The sequence below is a fragment of the Corvus hawaiiensis genome, chromosome 18 (assembly GCF_020740725.1).
Source record: "Corvus hawaiiensis isolate bCorHaw1 chromosome 18, bCorHaw1.pri.cur, whole genome shotgun sequence".
NCBI classification, from domain to species: domain Eukaryota; kingdom Metazoa; phylum Chordata; class Aves; order Passeriformes; family Corvidae; genus Corvus; species Corvus hawaiiensis.
The window spans coordinates 11,444,495-11,468,369 of NC_063230.1; the positions used below are offsets into that span (position 1 = coordinate 11,444,495).

The 23,875-nt window shown below is 46.7% G+C and overlaps 1 protein-coding gene across 2 annotated transcripts; it reads right to left on the bottom strand.

The window, feature by feature from the left end:
* Positions 1-650: 650 nt before the first annotated feature.
* PTPN11 (protein tyrosine phosphatase non-receptor type 11) lies at positions 651-23,767 on the bottom strand. Of its 2 annotated transcripts, none has more exons than XM_048322806.1 (16): positions 23,629-23,767; positions 19,333-19,455; positions 18,097-18,291; positions 16,871-17,063; positions 15,701-15,817; positions 15,110-15,223; positions 12,267-12,363; positions 11,709-11,788; positions 11,448-11,606; positions 8,506-8,637; positions 7,665-7,819; positions 6,961-7,028; positions 6,678-6,829; positions 4,580-4,692; positions 4,266-4,357; positions 651-3,942 (listed from the first exon to the last, which is right to left on the bottom strand). In XM_048322806.1, the coding sequence occupies exons 1-15, from the start codon at positions 23,640-23,642 to the stop codon at positions 4,288-4,290; spliced, it is 1,782 nt and encodes a 593-aa protein (XP_048178763.1). In that variant the 5' UTR covers positions 23,643-23,767; the 3' UTR covers positions 651-3,942; positions 4,266-4,287. The 2 variants fall into 2 exon arrangements, with proteins under 2 accessions (XP_048178763.1, XP_048178764.1); XM_048322807.1 differs by lacking the exon at positions 23,629-23,767 and adding an exon at positions 19,843-19,862.
* Positions 23,768-23,875: the final 108 nt, after the last annotated feature.

Consider the following 23,875-nt stretch of genomic DNA (forward strand, 5'->3'; position numbering starts at 1 on the left):
GAGGTGGAAGACAGAAGGAAGGAGCAGCAGGAGTGGGAGCAGCAGCTTCTCTCTCTCATCCCAGCAGAGCTGGCTGGAGCTGAGGGTGACGTGGAGAGAGAAAGAACAGGATTGTCCTTCCTTCCCAGTGAAAACCAATCACACACAAAGAGCAAAAGGAGAGGCCAAGACCCTTCCAGCTTCGAGCACAGAATCGCAGAATCCTGGAATGGTTTGGCTTGGAAGGGGTCTTAAGGATCATCCAGTTCCATCCCCTGCCTCTATCCCAGGCTGCTCCAAGCCCCGTTCAACCTGGCCTTGGACACTTCCAGGGGTGGGGCAGCCACAGCTGCTCTGGGAATTCCATCCCAGTCCCTCCCCACTCTCCAGGGAAGAATTCCTTCCCAATATCCCATCCTTGGTGCCTGCAGCTGGAGAACACAGGGACTGACAAACCATGGTTAGAAAATGATTTTTATTTCTTTTTTTTTTTGCCTTTTTTGAATGCCTTTTTTTCCCTTTTTTTTTTTTTTTTAATGGATTTTCTGCTGTTTACAGATATGGTTTATTCTTGATAACACAGCTTGGCAGCAATAAAAAAGAACAACCCCACTGCAACTGAGTTAAACCCCATAAATACCAGCCCAGAAAACAATGGACAACCACCACTATTTCTATACAGGAACTATTATTTAATGTCACATTTTGACAACTGTAAATGGGCTACAGACTGTGGGCAAAAGGCAAGAGGTGAAGTCTTTTTGAAACACCAGATGGAGAATAAACAGCTCATTTCTCAACATTTACATGATTCACATCAAATTGATGACATCCTAAATGTATTCCTTTTAAAGGATAGAAATTTTGCAATAAAATATTACATTTCATTTAATACTCTGGTACAATACTTCATACAGTGCAGGAAAAAAAAATAAATGCAAGGCCTATTCCACCTAATAAGATCCTTTTTTATTAGTTTTTAGTACTGCAATTAAAAAAAAAATCACAGTAATGTCATAAATAAACAGGCTTGAAATTATTCATTACCTTTCACTATTGAAAAGGGAGAAATGAACAATTAATTTGAAATAATGGAGCTACGGGTAGAAAATCAAATCCTGACAACACAGACCCAGCTGCAAATTTCCTCAGCCCTACAACGAAAAAAGGGAACGGGTTGGATTCTTTTGTTAGCTGTGTCCTGGTTAATCGTGTCTCAAACACTTCTTTTAGGAGGAAAAAAGGCAAGTTTGGTCAGGATTAATAGAACCAATCAGGCCTAACAGGAATTAGCTGGAATTAAGGTTGATCTCTAAAACATTCAGTAAATGGAGTCTGCAGCAGATTCACCCTGGCATCGATCATTGTGCCTTGGCAGTTGGGGGAAACTTCCCCCGTGCTACAAAGGCTTCTCTGAGAGAACCCTGGAGCCCTGCATCCCTTTCCCATCCCTGCTCCAGAACAAGCTCAGCCAGCACTGCTTCCACTGAATTCCCTACAACTGGGAATGCCGGAATCCCACATCCCCCAATCTCCCCTGAACCAAAGGATGTTTCTCTTCATTGCTTTATCTGTCAGAACCCCAAAGTGATTTGCTGGAATTGATGTAGGAAATACTTTAAGAACCCTCCCTGCCTCTGGTGACAGATTTTAGGGTGCAGGGGCTCCCCTTTGGTGCCCAGTGCTGGTTCAGAAAGGAGAATTTATTCCTTTACCCACAATCTTTCAGATCCTGCTCCCCCCTCACTGACATTCCCCCACTGTGTGCTCCCCAGGATTCATACACATTCTGCAGCAAGAATTCCTGCTCCCAAGGAAAACAATTCCAAACCAACTCCTCCAGAGGCAGGTTCTGAACGAGGTCAGGAGGCAACGTTGTGCTGGCCATGGGCTGATTGCTGCTTACACAGGTCCAGCTTTTAAGACACTTCACATGAGCTGAGTGCAGAGAGCTGAGATTCCCTCAGGATCCTTCCCTCCTTTCTCCTGACTTTTCCCCTCCTGACTTCCCAGTATGGAGCAGAGCAGCTCCAGACCCCACTTGGGTGTGTCCCCACCTTGCTACAACCTCTGAAGCACAGAATTTGTCTCTGCACAGAGTTTGAGGCAAATATTAATTGCTCCATGCAAATCTCAACGCTTCCAAGTGATCCCTGTTCAGCAGGAGGGAGCTGGGAATAGGGACAGGATGGCAGGGGATGGAGAGCAGGAATTTCACTGCCAAATCACCCTATTTCTCTCTCCTCATCATCTATTCCAGTCTAGGAAGGGCACAAGGATTTAGGGCTAGAGCCTAAGGCCATGACAGTTGAACATGTTTAGGGTGTGCTGGTGACAGGAGTTCCAAAAAATCAAACCCCAAAGCCCCCGAAGACAAAAAGGACAAGAGGCCAAGGAAGAAAATCCTGCTCAACATTAACAAAGCACCTTCATTCAGTTCAAAACTGCTCAAATATTGGGATTTGCAAAGCACTCCGAGGACCAGGGAATGGAATCTCCCACTTCACCTCTCACAGAGCTGCAGTAATTACATTCCAGGCTCCAGCAGAATTCCACCAGGAAGGCCAATAACCCCATTCCAGCGGCCCTGTGCCCTGCACACACAGCTCAGGCATCCTGTGTGAGGGTGGGAATCATTCCTGAACACCACTGAAGTCACAGAGTGTCCCCAAAACCGGGGACAAGGTGCTGGGGAGACACCAAGCCCCACTCCTTGGGCCTGATCCTGCCATCCACGGCTTCAACAGGAGCTGCTGGTCCAGGCCACTGGAAGGAATTCCAGGCCAAGGGAAGGAATGAGTGGCAGCTCACCAGATCTTCCCTGGGGAGCCTCTGGAAGAGGCTTTGTCTCCCTGACAACCACAAGTGGTTCCAGATGATTCTTCATGGGATTGGGACAGGAAGGTCCAGGCAGATCCCAAAGGCACTTGGGGTGGGACAGTGCCCCTGGTGCGGCCTCGCTGCTCCCTGTCCCACGAGGAATCCCGGGATCCTCCTTCCCCACTAGCACAGAGCCTTCCTAAAAATCCAGGAGGCTCCTCCATAGCTTCCACCTCCCAGCACAAGGGGAGGAAGGCTCCCTGACACCAACAGTGGGTTACTGGTCTCACTGGTTTTAACATCCTGCAACTTCGTAATTAATACCTGAATTCTGCCGGTTCAATCTCATTGAATTGAGCATAAAGTCACCACAGAGTGTCCTCACAAAGAAGCCCCAGGTCACTGAGGCTCCTGAAGGACACTGGGAATTCCTATTCTGGGCAGAGATCACGGAAAAGAAACTTTGTTTGATGTAAGAGCAACTTTGCATAAATTCCTCCGAAATAGCCCATCCGGTCACGCAGCAAAATCGGAATCAAAGCCACCAATTATCACAAGAAAGCACCTTCATCTCAAGAACTGCTCACCCCAGGAAGCTCAGTCTGAATTTGAAATGTATCAGGACTAATTTGATCATGCACTTGGTTCTATCCACGCTGGTGATCCACTGTTTTCCAACAATCCACATTGTTCCCAAAATCAGTGTTTTACATTTTAGTGTCACGGATTTATCCATGGTATCGCTCTCCCACCACCCACCGCCCACCCACTGCCCCCCAGAAACCCCACAACTGCTCAAATAAGGAAAAAAAAAAAACCAAAACAAACCCCACTAACAGCCATACTGTGAAACCAAAATACTATTTAAAAAAAACCCAAATGGATGACAGTCCAACAGTTTGCAGGATTCAAAACTGACTCTACAAAGTAATTGTCTACCTTGTAGAAAGGATTTCCTTTTATTTGGAAAACGAGCAATTGGAAATTGGAGAGAAGAGATAAAAACAATCTTTAGATGCTCTGAAGTTTTGCCTACTGAAGGATTAAAACCATAAAGAAAAAGGTACCAAGCCCTCAGAGCTCACTGGTCACGTGAAGCTTCTTCCATCTCTTTCTTGACCTTTTTGAAAAACATTTTCATGTCTGAGAAAGGGGGAAAAAAAAAAAAAAAGGAAGGATTATTTAGGAGGAAACCCAGCAGTTCTTTCTTATTCAGGCATTGTACAGAAGTGCTCTGTTTGGACTCAATAAATCTTAACTCAAAGTCTCAACCTTGGCTTAGAAACTGTGTGGGTGCTTTGGCAGTAGAAGGTGAGACTGTGTATAGGTGTCACTAAAATTAAATTAAAACTAGCTTTTGGAACTCAGGCACCCCGAGAGGGATAAATTCCAAGCATTTTGGGTATTGCTGGGTACACTTTGTCCCAGGCCAGGCTGGACACAGACAGTCCCCTGGCCATACACACCTGGAAGGCTCTGAACATCTTCTCATCTGAAACTCTTCTGCTGTTGCATCAGCCCCACGTTTTCATATACTCTAGCACTATCTTCTCTCATTCTGAAATGAAATCAGGGTTATTTAGAGTCCCAACAATCTCACTTGAGACAAAAAAGAAATCCTATTGTACACACCACATAATTCAGGGACAATTAATTTTACTGGATTTATTTCAGAGCAAAGCCCAGGGCAACGGGGCAGGTTCTGGGGTAACTCAGCCTCATTCGAGGTCTCTGAAGATGAGACAGAACAGCTCAAAACTGAGAGCAGGACTGAACTTACTCTGGACACGTTGGGGTTGGGGTGCAGGGGGGGAGAGGGCTCTGATCGCCGCTCGTCTGGTCCGATAACGAATATTTAATGTTTGTGTACTCGTGACCTTTCCTCTTGCTCTTCTGTGAAGCAAAACACACCACAAAAAGCCAGGTTTGGGGTTAATCCCAGCAAATAATCATTGAGACAGTGCAGCAATTCCAAGAGGAGATAACCACGGGTGGTTTTAGGTTTGTCTGCGAGGGGAGAGCTCAGTTCTGCAGGGAACACAGCACTGAGCACACCTAAAGCTTGGCTCAAGCTATCGCTGAGACAAAACCTGCAAATTCCCATTTTCCCCCATCCTACCACCTCCAGAGGAACACACCCAACCCTCTGAATGCACTCCATCCTCATTTCCTTGGCAGAAAACTCCCCACTTCATTCTTGAGCAGCCAGTGGGCTTCCCACTGACTTTATTTCCAGCTCGGAGCCGGGGCCAACGGAGCGACCCCGTTGTTTGCAGGAGCTCTAATGAAATAATATCTGAGCCCATTAGGTTTGATATAAAAAGCAGCCAAGCTGTTATTTGGATTCTGCACATATGCTCCAGGCTGCAGCCAATTTTGCTGGCACCCAGCTCCAGATCCTGCCAGGGAACTACGCCGGGAAAGAGACGGGATATGGATTTTTCCTTTTTTCCAGGCATCCACAATGCCTGAAAACACCAAACCTACAACGTAGAAATTCAAGTTTTGCACGGAATTGGTGTGTGGGGAGGGGGTTGTGGGTTTATTTGGGGGTTTTTTAATGCTCCAGCAAGTCCTGAGGCCTGACCTAATCTCACAGCAGAGGCTGGCGGAACCTCTGGGGAGTTCTGACTCCTGAATTCCCATGAAGAACATTCCTAGGATTGAAGCTTTTCCAAGATGGTCTCCTGAAACACGCTCAGAACTCGCCCAGCTCATTCTGGTGCTCCTGGTGATTCTTAAACCACTCTTAGCCAGCATTTAGCAAAGCTGTCCTGAGCTGTTCGTGGGAACACAGCTTGGGAAAAGTTTTGTTGAGCAAACCTGGATTTGCTTCAATGAATGAAGTCTGGGAGAGAAAGGTGGATTGGTGGACACATGGAATGCAGAATTTGTGGAATGGACCACAAAGACATTTTGCAGGAACCAGCTGATAAAGAGGAACTAACTCAGTACGTGGTAGGAAGTCCCTAGCAGGGAAAAAGGTACTAAAAAGAGTAAAAATATGGACTAATTAGCATAGAAAGCAAAAGATACAGATCCCAACTGCTCCGAGGTCAGGGCAGGGAGCAGCAGGGACAGGGAGAAAACAGCAGCTCTTTATCACCAAACCAGGAAACTGCTGTAAAACCCCCCAGAACTGGAGCACAAGCAATTCCCTGAGCAGGAAGGGAGAGGGGAAGGTCTTGGGATGGTTGTCACCACGTATTCCCAAACATTTCTGATCCCACCATGCTCCTGGAAGCGCTTTCTGTTGGATCACCATGCTCACCCTTTCATTTTCCACTCCAATAGATTAATTTCCTACCAATAAATTCCCAAATTGGAACTGGAGCGATCAGCATCTGATTTTCACCTTTCAGGAATGCAGGGAACAAGATTTGAAATCTCTTTAAAACACAAAGATCACAAGGTCCTGCTTTAATTAACAGACCCTTAACTTTTATTCTTCCTGCACAGGAAATTCGATAATAGGAAGGGAATTTGAGATCTGGGGGCAGGGCTGGGGACAGGGAGGGTAGGAGAGGATTCCACCTCTCATTTTAAAGAGAAAATTCCACTTAGTAATCTATGGAGAGGATTCCACCCAATAATGTAAGGAGAAGATTCCACTTAATATTTTAGGGAGAGGATTCTGCCTAATTTAAGGAGAGGATTCCACCTAATAATTTAAAGAGAAAATTCCACTTAGTAATTTCAGGAGAGGATTCCACTTGATAATTTAATTAACTCCTAAGCATAATGAACTGAAATACAGGAGAGTGTTCACACCTTCAGCCCCAGCCCTCCCACAACATAATTCCTCCCAAAATCCCCCCCAACTCTGCTCCCTGCTGGAATCCTGCCGGGTTCCTGTTGGATATTTGGGATGGACCCACCTGCTCCTCCTCGATCCTGCGCTGGAGGGTCTCGATGTAGTGCTGCACTGCCATGTAAATGAACCTGTACTGGGCCTCTGTCTGCACCATCCCTGAGCGCTGGGACCTCACCATCTGGATGGTCTTGGGGACATCGATGTCACAGTCCACTCCTGGGGACAACCATGGGAATGGGAAGAGCAGGAAAATCAACACGGTGAGGGTGGAGCTCACCTGAATCCTCCATCAGCATTCCCGGGGTGGATCCGTGAATAGGCAGGGAAACCAAGAGGGAGAAGGGTACCTTTCTCTCGGATGATGTCGATGAGGATATCAATGACAATGAAAGTTCCTGTTCGCCCAATCCCAGCACTGGAAGAAGGGGGGGAAAAAAAGGGAATTTAATTGTTTTGCTCTTTCTGAACGCACAGCAAAACCCCAGCCCAGGGAAGAGTCTGGCATTAGGAGACAGGAGGCTTCCAAATTATAGCCAGGGGCTTCCAAATTACAGCCAGGGACTTCCAAATTACAGCCAGAGTCAAACCACAGAGCCAAAAGTGAGCAGAGACCTCCTGGAAGGGACAGAAATCAGCACTTCTGTCCTTCAGTGTTTATAAACACCCCTGAATCAGAAAAAAACCATAAGGCCAGATGTAAAATTTCCTTGCCTAAAAAAGCATCTCTTTTATAAGCTGAGAACAGCCAAAAAGGAGAGAGCCTTCACAGGTAGGATGGGACACAGGAATTCCCATGATTCTGCTTGAAATGCTCCAGCCAGGACTGGTCCAACCTTCTCATCCAACGGCAGAAATTCTCATTTATACAAAGTTCACACTCTGAAATCCCTTCCCAAGGGGATCCTGTGCCACCCACCTGGAATGTGACATTGTACAGACAGAAAACAAAGGGGATTCTGAGCAGCTCCCAGGGAAATTTGTCCTTTTTTGAAGGTCTCAGCTCCCTGGGCCAAAAGGAGGAGTAGCAGGAGGAGCCCAGCCCATCCCTCACCTGCAGTGGACCACCACAGGTCCTGCATCAGGAATGCTCTCCTGCTTGTGGTGCACCTCTTCCAGGAAATCCAGGACACCCCCGGGATCGCTGGGAACGCCGTGGTCGGGCCAGGTTCGGAAGTGGTACTGCCACACCGTCCTCTCCGTGTTCCCCTGCGAGGAAGAGGCCAGGACACGGAAACAAAAGCCTTCAGATCCAAATCCAGCTCCAAAAGCATTTATGGGGCACAGCTGGGTCCGGTGGAGAGGGGACATATCCCAAATCCCACCTGAGCACAGCAGCCACGGCTTCACAACTCTGAAAGGAGGGAACGAGCCAGGGCCCTTCCTGGCCTGGCACCTCAGTCACTAAATCCCCTGATCTGCTTCTCCTCCCTGATCTGAACTGTTCCTTAACAAGGAGTGCCACTTCCATGCTGTTTCCTCACCTTTTTATCCCTTCCCTTAAGTGAATTTTCCACACCCTGGACCCACACACAACTTAACCTTACCTTTCCTTTCCTCTTTCCTTTCCGTGCAATCATTTCCATGAGGGAGCAAATGCCTGGCTGGACTGAAGTGTCCTCAGTTAAAAGCATTATCCCTCCTTCCACATTCCCTCCAAGCTCTGCAGCAGTGCCTCTCCTGCCAAAAGCTGCTTAGGTAGGAGAATCTTCAATTATCCCAAGGGCAAAGAAAAAGATGGATGGAACCAAACGTGGAGCTTCAAGGAAAGCCAGGGCTCCATTTATTAATCTCTGAGTGCTTTTATTGATTCCAGAGAAATGAGCTACTCCTGCCATTTTTCCTTTGGTGATTCACAAGCTGAACTAAAAGGACAGAGTTACTCTGGGACTCACCTGGCCAACTTTGGAAAGTTTCAGCTCTCTCAGGGTGTAATCGTGTGCTGCACTCTCCTTCACATTCCGGACACGCATCACTCCGTATTCCTTCAGGGAATATTCATCTGGCCAGTACTTGACACACTTACTCTGCAAGATTTCAAAATAAAAAATAAATTAAAAAAAAAAAAAAAAACCAACAACAACAAAAAAAAGGGAATAATCAGGCAGGAAAAAAAAAAAAAAAGGCTGCTTTGCAAACTGGTGAACACAACCCTGAAGCTCTCATTTCAGAATCCCCAGAGGACAAGCAGCTGACGAGGTAAAGAACATTTTAATGGGAAGTTTCTCCTCTCCATAACAAACACTGGATAATTTCAGACAGCTACAGGCCACGTCTCCTCCTAGCACCTTTTGGGATATTTTATGCCTGGATATTTTCGAAACCTGGAGCTTCAAATCCTGTTTTTTACATCTCCTTCCATCCCTGGGTCTCAAAATACAGAATTCCAGCGGAATTCAGCCCCACAGGCTGTTCCACAGCCCAAACCCTACAGGCTGCAAAAGAAGCAAAGGTCAAAGGTATAAATCATTTCCAGCAGAAATAAAACTGGGATGCTTGCTTTTCCATGGCTTGGGGCAGGAAGGGCTGACACAGCTCTGATTCCATCACCAAAGAGGGTTCAGGCTCCTGCAAAGAGCAGTTCAGGGGTCTGTAGCATCTAAAATGCAGAGTTTTTGGTGTTGCTGCTTCTCCATCCAGATTATCTTTGCCCAGGGATAAATTCCATCCCCTGAGGAATGGATTTTCACCTGTCAGCACTTGGATTTGGCTCCCGGGACAGGTCAGGAAAGAGCAACTCCTGGGAATGCAGCAGCAAAGTAGAAATTGCTGTAGGAGTAGGCTCCAGCAAGAGCAAACACCAAGTCCTACAGAGCAATAGGGTCTATCTGCAGTTATTCTCAATATCCAGGAGAGAACACAGCACAGGGAAGCTCCTTCTGCCAGCCCAAGGCAGAGTAAGATGGTTGAACACATCCCACGTAGGCAACAAGATGCTGTCCTGCTATTTTTGCCCTCCTTTCCCTGTCACAAGGGGAGAAACTGAAGCAAATACCGCTGATTTCAGGGGTGCCAGCAGAAATAACTTGCAGTTTTTTTCAATGCAGAGCTCTGAGCACTTGGTAGAGCAAGTCTGAGCAGCAACGTGATGTTCAAATAAGCTTTGCTCTGCTGGAGGGGTTGCTGAACTGCCTCCAAACCCCCACTCTTTTAATTTCTGAGGATTTGCTGCTTCTGCACTTTAAAGCACACCCAGGACTCGGTGCAGGGCTGGGATGTTCCACAGTTCCTCCCTTCCTCAGGCTACGAGCTCTTGGAGGCAGCTCTGCTGCAAAGGGTTCTCTCCTTCCTGCAAACTGCTTGGCCTGAGATAAAAAAAGCTTTGATTTGATATCAGGACTGGTATTTGCAATTTTTTACAAAGTGAAATAGGCATCAAAAAACAATCAAGGGTAAAGAAACAAGCAACGCAGCACTGGTGAATTAATCTGGTATTAAAGTGTTTTCTCCAGCAAAAGGGCTGAGCAAACTTTGGGAAGAATAATGGAGAGACTGCAGAGGAGCAGAGGCCATCCAGGAGGTTCTTAAAAAAGAAATAACTTGAAGAAAGAAAGGTGTATTCAAGCCAGCTCTGCCAAAACAACTCTGTCATTTATTTCGGAGCCTCTCCCTCCTTCAGTGCATTCTCAGGAAGGAAACACAAATCCTGTCCCTTTATCAGGGTGATGAAGTGGCAGAACTTTACAAAGACTAGACAAAGATCCACAAGACAAAGTCAAAAAGTAAAAAAAAAAAAAAAAAAAAAAAAAAAAATCCACGAGACCAAGTCTAATGGCTCCAACAAACAGCAGCAGTGGCAGCTTTGGCACCTCAGTTAGGGAGAGAATCCTGTAAAATCTTCTGTTATTTGTCTTCAGTCCACACACACGAAGTTCCTGGGGGTGAGGAACCCCTGAAATCATTGGTCACCCCCAGAAAAACTTCAGGTTTTAATTGTATTTTTTTTCCCACAAGTGATGCTCCCCTAAAAACAGCTTTCCCTTCAGAAACCCATCATGGGAATATGGGAAAAGGGAAAAAGGTGGGCAGTGGCGTGTGGAAGAAGCAGAGAAACTTTAAAAGAAGAGGAGAGAGAACAGAAAGTGTTTATCAAGCAGAAAAAAGATCAGAAGCAATAAATTCCAAAGGTAAATCCATACAATCCCCAGGAAGCTGTATGCGGCTGTTGCCAGGATATCAGTGTTCAGCTACTCCTATTCTTTCCTGCCTCGTGTCATTAGAAAGCAGAAACAAACTGAAATATCCCCAGGTTTGCCAGAGGCCAGGGAGCAAGACAAGATCCCTGTGCTCCAAAGGGAAATGGAGGGGTTTTGGGATATACCACTGCAGGGAAAATTCCTCTTGAGAGCATTAAATCCTGCCAGAGCAGTTCCCAGGTAAGAAGCATCATCTCTATGTTCAGTCTTGTAATAATAAAATCCCCTAATTCTGCTTTTTTAAGGAGGTCCATGCAGGCTTGATGAGCTAAAATAAATGGCAAGACTTTAGCTCCAGGAGCAGGGAATTCTTTCCCTTCAAGCACACAGAATTCCTGCTTGGCCACATCTCCCATCCCAGTGCCTCCTTCCTTGAGTAAGCTGGAAATCCAGAGATTCACATTCAGCAGCTAAAACTTCAGCAGGCAATCCTTAAGGAAGGGAGGATTGATATGACAGGGATATATCCCCAATTCCCACAGGCACCAGTAAAAAAGGACCCTCGGCACCTTCCAGAGCTCCAAGGAATCTGGTGGACCACCAGATTCCAGCTATAAATCAATTTATCCCAGTCAGTTTAGTTCCTTACTTGCACTCAAATATCACAACCTTTCCCAAGGCCAGCTGGAGTCTGGCTTTACCTTTCCTCTTTCCACTTCTTTTGTGGTCATGACAATAACTCGGGAATTCTCCTGGAACACCATCCTCCAGAAATCATTCACCGTGTTCTGCAGGCAGCCTTGGGTAGCAATGTAGCTTTTTTTTGGCTTTGAGTTGTTGCACTTGGTTTCAAACTCAGGCTAGAGGGAGGAAAAAAAACCAACCAATTTAACAAATGGTGACAAGATTCCCTTGGATTTAGGGAAGAGAAGCCATGGGATGGGAGGTGGGAATACACTCACCATAATAATATTAGCATTGATATAGTCTGAGACAGGTTCATTGGGATCGCCGTCGTGGAGAACAACTCTAGTGTGATCAACTGCAAAAATGGATGTTAATTAATTATCCAACTCAGTAAATTAGTGATTAGAACATTCCAAATTGTCTCTTTTGCTTCCTTTAAAGTGGCCATGACCAGCTGGACCAAAACACATCCATGTCCTGGGAATTCAGGAACACAGGGACACTCCAACACTAAGGCAAGGCAAAGCTTTGGGATTCGCACGTCGCAGTTTTGTCCCCCAAATTAATCCTCTTAAATTGAAGCGTTGCAGCCTGTTGAGCAACAGCTGAGGGATATGAGGCTTTTAAATGAAAGCTGAAGATAAAAAGCAATATTACAAATATCCACAAAGTGCAAATGTTTGAACCCAAACTGGAAATCACGGGATAATCCTGATAAGAGGGGAAATTATCATTAAAGAGAAGCCAAAGCCCAGTGGTGCTTAATTAACCCTGTATTAATGAGGGAAATAAACCAGAGGAACATTAAATGGCAATGAAGGATCAATACTCACAGGGTAAAATGTTTTTGTATCTATTTTTGTTCTTGTTTTCCTGGCGCTGCCCTTCCTTGCGGCTGTAGAGGAGTTTGCATTCCTGCTGCTGCAAGGTCTGAGGGGAGAGCACAGACAGGGGGGCTCAAAAGAAGCAGGATGGACTGCTCCATGCTCACAGCAATCCCTTCTCCCAGAGAAAAGGGAGGAGAGGGGCATTAGGTGACTACAAATGGGGTTATCCATAAATTGTCCCAGTGAAGGAACAACCCGGAGAGGGGATTTCTGGAACACAATGTCTCAGGGACAGCAGCAATTCCATACTTTCACAGCCATGCTGTTTCATGGCAAACCTCCCCACTCCCAAACCTCCCTTCTCCCAAAGCTCCCTGGAGCTGGAGGCACCAGGATCCCAATGTTTTGCTCCAAGTTTTTCTCCCCAAAGCAGTTCTGGCCCCACTAAAAGGAACACTCAGGGTTTGGAAGCTGCTCCCCTCATCATTCCCACCCTCCAGGCTCCTGCTTTTATTTAAAGCTTGGCACATTTGCTCCCTCCTGTCTCAGTCTGTTACTCCCTCACTTAATGACCTTGGATAATTAGGCTCATCCTAAAGCCAGGGAAAGCCAAAGAAATGTAAGAGGTGCAAAGTTTCAAGCTTGTGACAAAGGACAGAAAATGGAATTTCCAAATGCACCGCCTGTGGAATTCCAGGCAAAAGGACTGAGGGCTGAACTTTCCCAGCGAGTTAAAGAATGGAAGCAATTAAATGTGTGGAAACCACATCTTCCTTCCTAGAGTTAATTATTATTGCTTGGAGCATCCCTGAGGAGAGATCCACGAGCAGCAGCGACTCCCAACAAGCCCATTCAGAGCTGGAACAACACAACCATAAATCTGGAATATCCTCCTCGATTTCGCTACAACACCCCAGCACTGAGCTCAGAAATAACCATTTTTCAGGAGGAAAAACATTACAAGGACTGTCAGCATTCCTGTCTGGTGGTTCCTGGGACAAGAGGCTCATTCCTGCCTGGAGACAAGTAATTTAAATCCACCATCTGGCCTGGCAGCTCCTGAACAGCACAGACAGGGATCCATGGACAACCTGGAGTGTGCTCCCCCCTCCTGCCACCACGGGGGACAGCTGGAGCTTCCCTGAGGGGAATGGAAAAGCAGGGCACTAAAACTGCTGGGAGAGGGCTTCATTCCCAAAAAAATGAGGGTTAATGCTGACCTCAGTGACAGCAGTGAAGAAGAAAAAGAAGTGCTATGTCTCTCACAGGTAAAATCCTTCTTTTATTTGCTTTTCCTCTACGACTTTTCCTTCTGTAAGGAAAACACTTTGCTTCCAAGGCCCACTGAGAAATCCACTCCAAGACAGATTTCTTCAATGTGGACCAAGAGGTTGGGAAAGAACTGTGAATTCATAGCTCAGTTAGGTTTTGCCAAACCAACAACCCCTTTCCACACACACGACCTCTGCTGACTTCCTTCCCTCTCCAGATGGAATTCTGGCCATTCTGACCATTCAGCAGCCCTGGATCAAGGACTCTCCCCTTTCTCTGGAAAGAGGAAGGAGAAAGCTTAATCCTCATTTTACCATTTCCCACTGCCATGACCTCACCATCTGATATTCCCCTCACACACCTCTGTGCTAATTCCTTCACTTTTCATGGATTTCTTTTCCTTCTCCTGGCAGTAACCAGAGCCCACTGGACAGCACATTTAGCTAATGGATATTTCTGATCAAAGAGGGGTTCTCCAAGGATGGTCACTTTGCAAATCCATCACTACTCAGGAAGTTGCTCAAACCAGCCTCGTACAGCCCAAACCAGCCTCTCTGGAGCTCCCTCAGCACTTCCCAGTTTCCTGTTGCCATCTGCTGGTGGAATTCCAGACTCCACTGGTGGTTATGTGTCTGTGAAGGTATAAACCAGTCCATCATATCCAGCCTGCAGTGTTCCAAGAGAGGTTGGCTGGGACTTGGAGCAACCTGGGATAGTGGAAGGTGTCCCTGCCCATGGCAGGGAGTGGGATGGGATGGGATGGGATGGGATGGGATGGGATGGGATGGGATGGGATGGGATGGGATGGGATGGGATTTAAGGTCCCTCACAATCCAAATCATTCCACTATCCCAGGTTGCTCCAAGCCCTGTCCAATCTGGCCTTGAACGCTTCCAGGGATGGGGCAGCCACAGCTTCCCTGGGCAGAGTTTCTTCCAAATTGTGGAAGGATTTCTTCCTAATATCCCATCTAAACTTCTTCCAGTTCGAAGCCATTCCCCCTGTCCTGTCACTACACGCTCTTTCTGGAAGAAAATTAGAATTTTGCCTGCAGAGAGAAATGAAACACCAAAACAAAACGAAATCTCCAGAAGTCCAAGGAATGCATATAATCCATGTTGCTCCATCCCAGAGCTTTCTACCATTTCCCAATGGCTTTAAGATCCCCAAAAACAAGTATCAAAAAGCCACAAGGACAAGGGCAATGGATTGACTGAGAAATGCAAGGTTCCCTAAAGAAATGGTTCCCAACTTCCCAAACCGCAGAAGGAATTGGACGGATTGTCCCGGTGGGACAAACACAGGGGTAACATGAAGCTCCCTCGTGGTGAGGAGGATATCCAGGAGGGATTGGATAAAAAGCACTCTGAGAATCAGGAAAAAAAGGCAAATATTTCAAGCCACGAGAGCAGAGCTGGCAAAACTTCAACCCCTGGAAATGGGAGCAAGAACAGGGATCTGAAGTGACGGAGAGGAGGAAATACCAGGAAGGCAGAACCCAACGTGACTTTAGCAGTGTGAGACTGAACACTGCAGGAAACACTGGAGGAAACATTACTTGGAATGCAAGGAATCACCTCAAACTCTTCCCAGAAGCCCTGCTTGACTTTATCCGTGGTCTCTGCCAGTTTGCTGAGCTCCCTCACTCGGCTCTCGATCTCGGCAGCGTTGATCCGGGTGGTGTTCAGGGGCTGAGGGACACAGACCCCAAACAGCACAGGGTTAGCAGATCACAACCATGGAAAGACAATTCAAACACAAATCCCCTAAGCTAAAGATAATTTAATGAGAATTTTAGCATCCAGGCATCATTTTGGATGTCAGAACTTTGGAATTCAAGCAAAGGGCAGTGAGGAAGGGGATGGTGAACAGTTGCTTTTAAAGTCTCACAGTTTTTATTTAATACATTAAATTGTCTCATTTCTGGACTCATTCTGCAATCCCTACAGACCAGGAAATTCTGCACTTCAGAGACAACACTCTATCCCTTCACAAACATAACAACAATTATTCCCATTTAAATGACTTTGTCACCCATTTCATCAAGTTTAATCCTTCACTTTTTGCCTCCGAAAAGATAAAGTCTTGCAGGAAGTGTGGAAAAGCTGCATTCCAACAACACATCCTGGAGGTGGCCAAGCTCAGGGGTGTCCTGTCCTTCCACTCACCTGTTTGAGTTGCAACACGGTGCCCAAAGTCTCCACCATGGGGTTCTTCTTGTAATGCTCCACCAGATCTGTCAGAGAGTCAAACTTCTCCCCTCCGCCAACGTCGTATTTGAGATCCTGGAAAGACAAATGCTCCTCAAAATCAATGCACTTCCCACCATCACAGCCCCTTCAGGCTGTGCCTTGCATCAGAAATAACCTTTCAAATGATGTGTAGAAAACTCTACTAAAATCCTTCTGCTGAAGGATAGAACTTCAATAAACAGAAACACAGACCCTTGGCAGGACATCCCCTTTTTTGCCATCTCCTTGAAAATCAGTTTATCTGCTTTTTTAGAGAGCTGATTCCCTCTGAACTGGGCTCCAGGCAGCTCAAGCAGATACTGAAGCCATGGGGTGAGAATCCAGGAATTAGGGATTTGAATTGATTTCCAAAATTCAGTGTATGATTGGGTCCTGACAGGCTGGTACTGCCTGGCACCACCCCGATTTTAAGGAAGCAAAGCCAAGTTATTTTCCTCAATGGCATAAATGCTAACTGCAAAAAGGAGAGGTTTTCTGGAAAAAATAAACATATTCTGGTAATTCAGCATTTACAATCCTGGTGGACCATTTTTACCTCCAAACTACTTCTGTTACTTTATTTTAGGTGTTTTTATACAATTAATCCTTTTGGCACAACAGAAGTAAAAGAGAGTGACAAAAATGTGTGATTTTTAAAAAATCTATGATGACTTTTTAAATAGCATATATTAAATACCAAAATTGTAATTTAATAGCAGTTCAGTGAAAAACAACCTTGTATTAAATTGAAGATTTAGATTTCAAGGCATTCCTTGGAGTGAACACTTATTTTCACAGACTGCTGATCCTCTATCAGGTGTAACTGCCCGAACTGACAGGAGAGAGACATCTGTGGATGAATCTCCATTTATCCAATCACTCCTATTTTGATAGAATCCATCCAAGAGGCTCCTTGAGCACAGCAAAGTGTGATTTGGGCCAGAAGGCCCTTGACAGGAGCCAGTCAGCCAAACAAAACCAATCCCTGCTGGAATTCTGAGGGCATCAGAGGAGTGAATTTGATCAGAGGGATGACCTGTAGCACCCCCAGGGAAAGGGGGAACATATCCAGAGCTCCTGGGTCCATGGATTTCCTGCTTTTCCTACCTGGCAGTGGATCATGACGTGTGTCACCTTGGATTTGCCATCGTTGCTCTCTCCTTTGTCATCCCCCGTCCTCACGGAGAGGACAAAGTCCCCAGGGTGGCTCTGGCTCTCCCGCACCAGGAAACTCCCATGTTTTCCTTTCTCTGTCAAGAGTTTCTCAGCTTCTCTCCCAGAGAGATGTCCGTGAAACCACCTGGAAATAAAGGGACATAGAGGGTGACACCCTGCTTAGCATTCCAGCTGAATCCACTCGTTCCAGGTATTTGTTATAAAATTGAATCCCTTCTTGAGTTCACTCAGCAGTGGCCAGGTCTAGGGAAAACCTCAGTTTGTAAAAATAATGAATAAAATAAACCTTGGAAGTGTCCAGGTGCACACCAGTGAGGACAGAAATGCTTCAAAGCACTTCCATGGAACTTCCTGCAAGCTTCCAGTGAAGCTTTGATCTGGATCCTTCACAACAATCCCAGTGGATTGCAGTACACACCAGGTCACACTGCAACCTTCCCCTCAGTCGAGGCATGCATTCTTCTCTCATTTCCTTCATGAAACTTTCCTGATAAACTTGTGGGAATTTCACACCTTTGAGACCTCACCCTTCTATCTCATTAGGAACTGGAGAGGATAATCCCAGCAGCCTCAATTCTTCAGGAAATAGGGCCAGAAAAGCATCAATCCTCCCCACCTCTGCTAAGACATTCCGAGGACTGAGAGAACTTGTTTGAGTATTTTTCCTTGTTTTTTTCACTTCTAGGAATACACTGGTTTAGTTCTGACCCCTGACATTTCCTCAAATCCAGAGTCTCAAATTCTCCTTATCAACCACGCTCCTCAGGAGTTTGAGGAATCTGAAGATTTGTATGGCCCTCACTTTCTAGGAAAAGCACAAAAAGTTACGCCCAGAAATATCCCTGGGAATTCCTTGCAGCAACAACAGCGCTAGGAGAACTTCTCCAATTAAACATTCTCCCAGTAAAAATAAAGGGAATTATGCCCTCTTCTTTAGTCCTGTCCCACCCAAGGCAGAATGCTGAAGGGAACAGCTTCTGAGGCTTGGATTGCTTCACCTTTAACCACATTTATTGATCTATTTTACAAGGAACCTCCCTGAAATGAATCCAAGGTTGTGGCCGCCCTTTTCCCAGACGGAGGCTGAGCATTAAGAGGGATAAACAGGGCATGTGTTAAGAAGCACAAGGACATCGAGGTTCCACCACTTCTCTGACCTTTCTGATGTGGGGTCAGCACAGTTGAGGGGATATTTCAGCTCTATGACATCTCCATTCTTCTCCTTGAGCTGCCCATGGTGTTCCATGTAATACTGGACCAGCTCAGCCAGCGTGGCAAACTTCTCTCCCCCGTAGAGGTCATAGTAGTCACCTGTGTTCTGGATCTTGATGTGGGTGACAGCTCCAGTTCGTCTGAGATTTCAAAGAGAGGACAAAGAACCCCTTCCCGAGTCAGCTGATCAATCAATCAATCAATCACTTTTACATTTGGTGATGCCTGAGGTGGAAAAATCCATACTCACAATTCCAGCAATGAACTATGGCAGAAGAGCTGAGCTACTGCCCCTCTGCTTCAGCTTCTCTGCCCACCAGCCAGGGGGAACAGGAAAACAATTCTGTGCTGGAGGGATCCTTGAAGGCAGCATAAATCCTGCAGCCTCATGAGTCCCAGCAGAAATCCCACACAAAATTCCACACCCAAGCACGAGGGTGGAGGGTGAGAGGAGTTTGGCATTCTGGAGGGACCCATCAGAGCTGGTTTGCTCCTTTCTCCAGAATTCCCACCAGCTCCCGAGGTCTCTCCCTCAGGAAACATTTGCCTTTGCCTGCTGCCACAGTCTCTAATACGAAGGAAGAGCAGCTCCCTGCAGGAATCCCCTCCTGTGCTACAAGGCCCGTTATCTCACAAGTATCCAAGCAGCACAAACTCTTATCACCAATCCCACTTTTCCCTTTTCCTTTATCTACTTCCTCTTGCTGTCTTTTCCCCATCCCCACCACACAGTGTCAGGGGACAACTGTCACAGAAGGCCTATTTTGGAAGCTGAAAAAGCCACAGTTGCCCTTAAAAACTTGCTGACTTTTCCTGTGTGAGGAGAGTCTGGATTTCCTGCTGGATCACGAATTCCCAACACCTCTGCTGCTTTCAGCTGGTTATCAAATGAATTTGGAAAGGGCTAAAAGCAATGTTATTATCAACCTATTTCTGCTTCCCCTTAACTTTTTTGTCTGGCTGTAAAATCAGAATTTACTCCCCTCCAACCTAGAGCTGGGTAAAAGTATTTGAGGAGCTCTTTGGGGAAAATGGGAGAAAAAGAAGAGGGAGAGCTGAACGACACTAAAAAGTGATCTGTGCATTCTTTCACCTCTTCCACAGAGTCCATCCACAGCTCTTTCCCCACAGGACAGCAGCAAATTAAGATCATTACCAAGACTGGAAAGATCCAAACTCACCTAACAGAGAGTGTGAAGTCTCCTGGGTTACTTTTGCTGGGCCGTGCCAGGAAGCTGCCATCGACTCCTCTTGTTAACAGCAGGTTTTCTGCCTCCACCCCAGTGATATTTGGATGAAACCATCTACAAGAGGTTAAAAATAAAGAATGTTAATAAATAAACAGCAGGTTTTCAGGGTTAACTCACGCAGAGTGATCTGACAGCTTCCAAACCGAGTTTTGTACCTAAATTAATAACATTTCCATTTGTTATTAATTCCATCTTGCAATTTTATATACTGCAATTTTTTTGTAAGCCCAAAGATTACACTTATCCACACCCTGACTGCTTGCATTAAAATGATATCAAAGGTACACAACATAAACACAGACCAGAAGTGGTATTTCCTTACTCCAGGAAAACAGAGCACACAAAGAAACTGAAAGACAAACAGGAAAAATACCTAAAAATAACACAAAACATCCAAAGTGACACTTGACAACATTTTGAAGGTTAAAACCTGAACAAAACCTCATGGTTTAGGGCACAGCTGAGGGGGTCAGGAAGGAACTCCCCGTGTGGACAGCCCACTGCTCTTCCTCCCAGGAATGTGGAGCCGGGGTCGGATCTCTCCCGCTTAAATACAACCACAGAGGAATCTCCTATTGATCCTCACCACCCACAAACTGCCCTCAATGTCTATCCCAGAGCCCAGGCAGAGCTGGGGCTGGGCTGTGGCCAACAGCTCCATGTCCCCACCTCTGGCATTGACTTTGGAGACTTATTTGGAGCCACTCGGTGTCACCACTGCCTTTGCTCTTATCTGGAATTACCCATTTTTATTGCAGCCCCGAACGAGTTCTGCATGAAAGGACTTGGTGAGGATTTTAGAAGCCAGACCCTAAAAATAAACCATCAGAGCAGGGATGTGAGCACCCCAAGGTCGGCTCTGTCACCCTTGCACTTGGCAATTAAAAAATCACCTTTAATTTTCAGAGGTAAACGCTCATTCTTACGTGCAGAAAGAAGTCAGCCTGCTCCTCTTTGTACACCTCTGGGTTTTGCCAAAACACAGCAAAATATATCCAAAAAAAACCTCCACAGTCGGGCTTGTCACAGAGAGAGGAGTGTTATATCCAGAAAAATTGAACAGCATTCCTGATCCTTCCTGATCCAGTCAGCATTTCAGGCTACATTGCTAAATCAGCAAAATATGAGAGCACAGGTCTAAATGTAGGGTTATTATTGCAATTGTTGTAGCAATTCCTTCTCTACTGAACAGTTGCCAATATTCCCACCAAAGCCTTATCCAGACCATTCTCTTCAGAAATGTTCTGGAGTTTAAGGGTTCCAGAAAATCCAGATCTCTAGCAAGTCATTCAAATGGGAATTAAGATCCATTTTAGAAGTAAATTGTGTGAATCTTATCGTGAATCTTGCTTTTTTCCCCCCTCAGTAAAAAATATTCTACTTGCACCACAAAAATCTAGTGAATAGTCCCCATCTTTCACTGAAGAACCACACAGAAAACACCAAATTTATGCACAGGACATGGAAAAAAACCATTCAAAAAATGTTACATTTATCTAATGATTATTCAAGGTCAAGGAAAGTTCTCACAAAAGAAACTGTGCAAGTATCAGTACCTGGGATGAACTGAACATTAAATAACACATTTCAGCCTACAACAGGTAGCCTGGAGAAGCTGATAATATATTTACCATATTTACCACATTTCCACTCCCAAAATTTTACTTCCATTAGGAGAAAACAAAACAAACCCCGCCAAAAAATGTGCAGTAATAACTTGAACAGTTCACAAGCTTTTTAAATAGGCACAGGATTCAAGAGAAACCTCGGTAAGTTTTGGAGTTTACCTCAAAAAATATCTAAACAGACAGAGGAGAAATTATTTGGATTGGTTCTCCAGATTTATCATACTGACATTCCATAAACTTTCACCCATGGAATATCTTCTCTATCCCACCCTGAACCTGAAGGAAGTCGCTGTACATGAGCTGTAACAGTAAAGGAAAAATAATGGTTTATGTACAGAGGCGACTACAAACAACCTGTTCTTTAACCAGCATTTAAAGGAGAGGTTAAACACACGAGAGATGCTTTAAACCCCAAAGTCTCCCTCCCATAAAATAATCCCAACATAAAGATGCTGAAAACCAAGTGCAGCAAAGCCAAGCTACACCTGGGAGGGTTTCTTGCACTTTATGTAACTCTGGTTCTGCTGGCGCCTTGTCCTCCTGCTCCCTCAGCTCCGTATTTTTGGCTTTGAGTAGGAAGCTGCATTTGTCAGCCACCCCAAATAGCAGAATGGGGGTGTCAGTGATCCCTGCCAGCGGTTCCGGCCGGGAGGACGATCCTCCTTGAAGTGCTGCCATCCCTCGTGCTCCCAACCTTGGGGCTGCGGCCCTTCCAAACTGGGAGGGGACAGCAAAGGGCCAGCACTCCCCAGTGACACCACCCCCCACCCAGGACCTGCTCTGACGCTTCCTTTTATAGGGATGGAATGCATTTTGGGCTTTTTATCCTGCTTTCCCTCCCCATCTCCGTGGGAGCAGGTGCAGAGCTGCCCCAGCCAAGGGCAGTAAATACAATCACAGAAGTCACCCAAACCCACGCTCTGCTCAAACCGGCTCCTCACCGTCCCTCCCGCTGCAATTCCCGCAGCCGGGGGCTTGGAATACACCGTTCCCAATCCATAATTAGTTCACAGCAAGGTGGAAATGTTGGGAAGAAAGTAACCAGTGAAATAGCAAGGTCTCATTTACAAAACTGAGGGGGTATCAGCAAAGCAAGGAATCTTCTGATGGGAAAAAAAATCATGGTGGAAAATCCATCCTTCCTACATTTATCCCTTTTTTTGTTGTCATGGTCCAGCAAAGACCAGCAGGATCTGTGCTCCCTAAGCGACACACTGCCAGCACATCTCTCTCTTCCCAAACAAAAAGAAATAAATCAATACAATTTTCCATGCTGTGATTGGGTTTTTTAATCACCTTTGCAAGAGCAGGAGAGATGAAATCGGTTCTGTCTCAGCTGTCGCAACCACAGCACTGGGGATGTGCTGACGGGTACTTTAATTACTCCTATTTATAGGCTCATCAGTTGATATTTCCCATCTCTTCTTCAGCCTCCCTCACAAGTTACAATTTAGAGTTCTGAGCAGAGTAACAGAATTATTCCTGGCAAGGAGGAAGCTCACAATGTTTCCAAAAGGTAACTTGTAGCCTTGTTCCCAGTGTGAGCAGAGACATCCAGAAAATCCAACACAGACTAAAGATCCTCCACAGAGTTCAACAAGCCCCAAATCCAACTATAAATGGCCATGGATTGAAACCAACCCATCCAGAATCACCATCTTGAGCAGAAGAAGAGAGAGGACAACTTATCCTTGGAGCAATTATAATTTAATAGGTATTGCTGATAGAGGTGAATCAATTGAAATTGTGGCTGCCCCATCCCTGGAAGTGTCCAAGGCCAGGTTGGACAGAGCTTGGAGCACCCTGGGATAGCAGGGGGTGGAATGGGATGATTTTTATGGTCCCTTCCAGCCTAAACCATTCTGGGATTCCATGAATCTCAGAATAGGTCTGTTTAAAAGGATAAACAGGTTTATACTTATTTCTGCGCCAATAATTCCTCTAAAGTTCAACATTCACCCAAACCTCTGAGCCCAAAAGGACACCAAATATTAAAAGGACAAATATTTAAATCTATTAAGGACAGTGAGAAGCTACAACAAAGAAATGGATTCGGCTGTTTCTCATCGTGCTTTAACAGTGCCACAAGGGTTTGAAATTAAAGTGAATGCTGATAACCGACTAAGAGCGCAGGAACACTCCTTTTACAGCTGGGTCGTGTTTTAGGGTCGGTAAACCAGCGGTGCCAGCCCTCGATGGAACGCGAACCCCGGGCCTCGGTACCGAGCAGGTCCCACACACCAACAGCTCATCCCTCGGCTCCGGTGCTCCATGGGGACACGCACTTGAACCCCCCCAAACCGGGGACACCGGGGCAGCTCAGGCCGCCAGCGGGAGTCAGAGAGACTCTAACCCACCCGAACCCTCGACCCCGGGGAGATTCCCCGGGGAACGGGCGGGGAGCGGGATCCGGGAGCGGGGATATCCCCCCCGGGAACGGGCGGGGTGGGCGCTGCCGGGGTGGGTCGCGGGGGTCCTGCCCGCCCGCGAGGAGCAGCCCCATCCCCGCAGCCCCCGGGAGCGGGCGCGGAGGCGCCCCAGAAGCAGCGGCCCCTGCCCGCCGCCCTCCCCGCCGGCCCGGCCGCCGCTCCCGCCTCACCTCCGCGATGTCATCTTCCCCCGTGGCCCCGGCGGGTCGCGGTGCGCCGGCCCCCCCGCGCCGCCCGCCGCTCACATGGGGGTCCCGGCGGGGCCGCGGCCTTCGGGCGCTGCGGGGAGCGCGAACAACGGCGGCCTCGGGCCCGCGAGCGCGGCGCGGCCCGCCCCGCGTCACCGCCCGCGCCGTCATCGCCCCGCGCCGCGCCCCGCCCCGCGCCGCCGCTCCGCCCGGGGGGCTGCGGGACCCC

Excerpts from the sequence above, each read along its gene's own strand:
- PTPN11 (XM_048322806.1), bottom strand. Across the intron at positions 12,364-15,109 it reads GCTTCTGGGAAGAGTTTGAG|ACCTTGCAGCAGCAGGAATG; the intron begins GTGATTCCTTGC and ends CTCTCCCCTCAG. Across the intron at positions 8,638-11,447 it reads AAGAAGTGGAAAGAGGAAAG|AGTAAGTGTGTCAAGTACTG; the intron begins GTAAAGCCAGAC and ends GAAATCTTGCAG.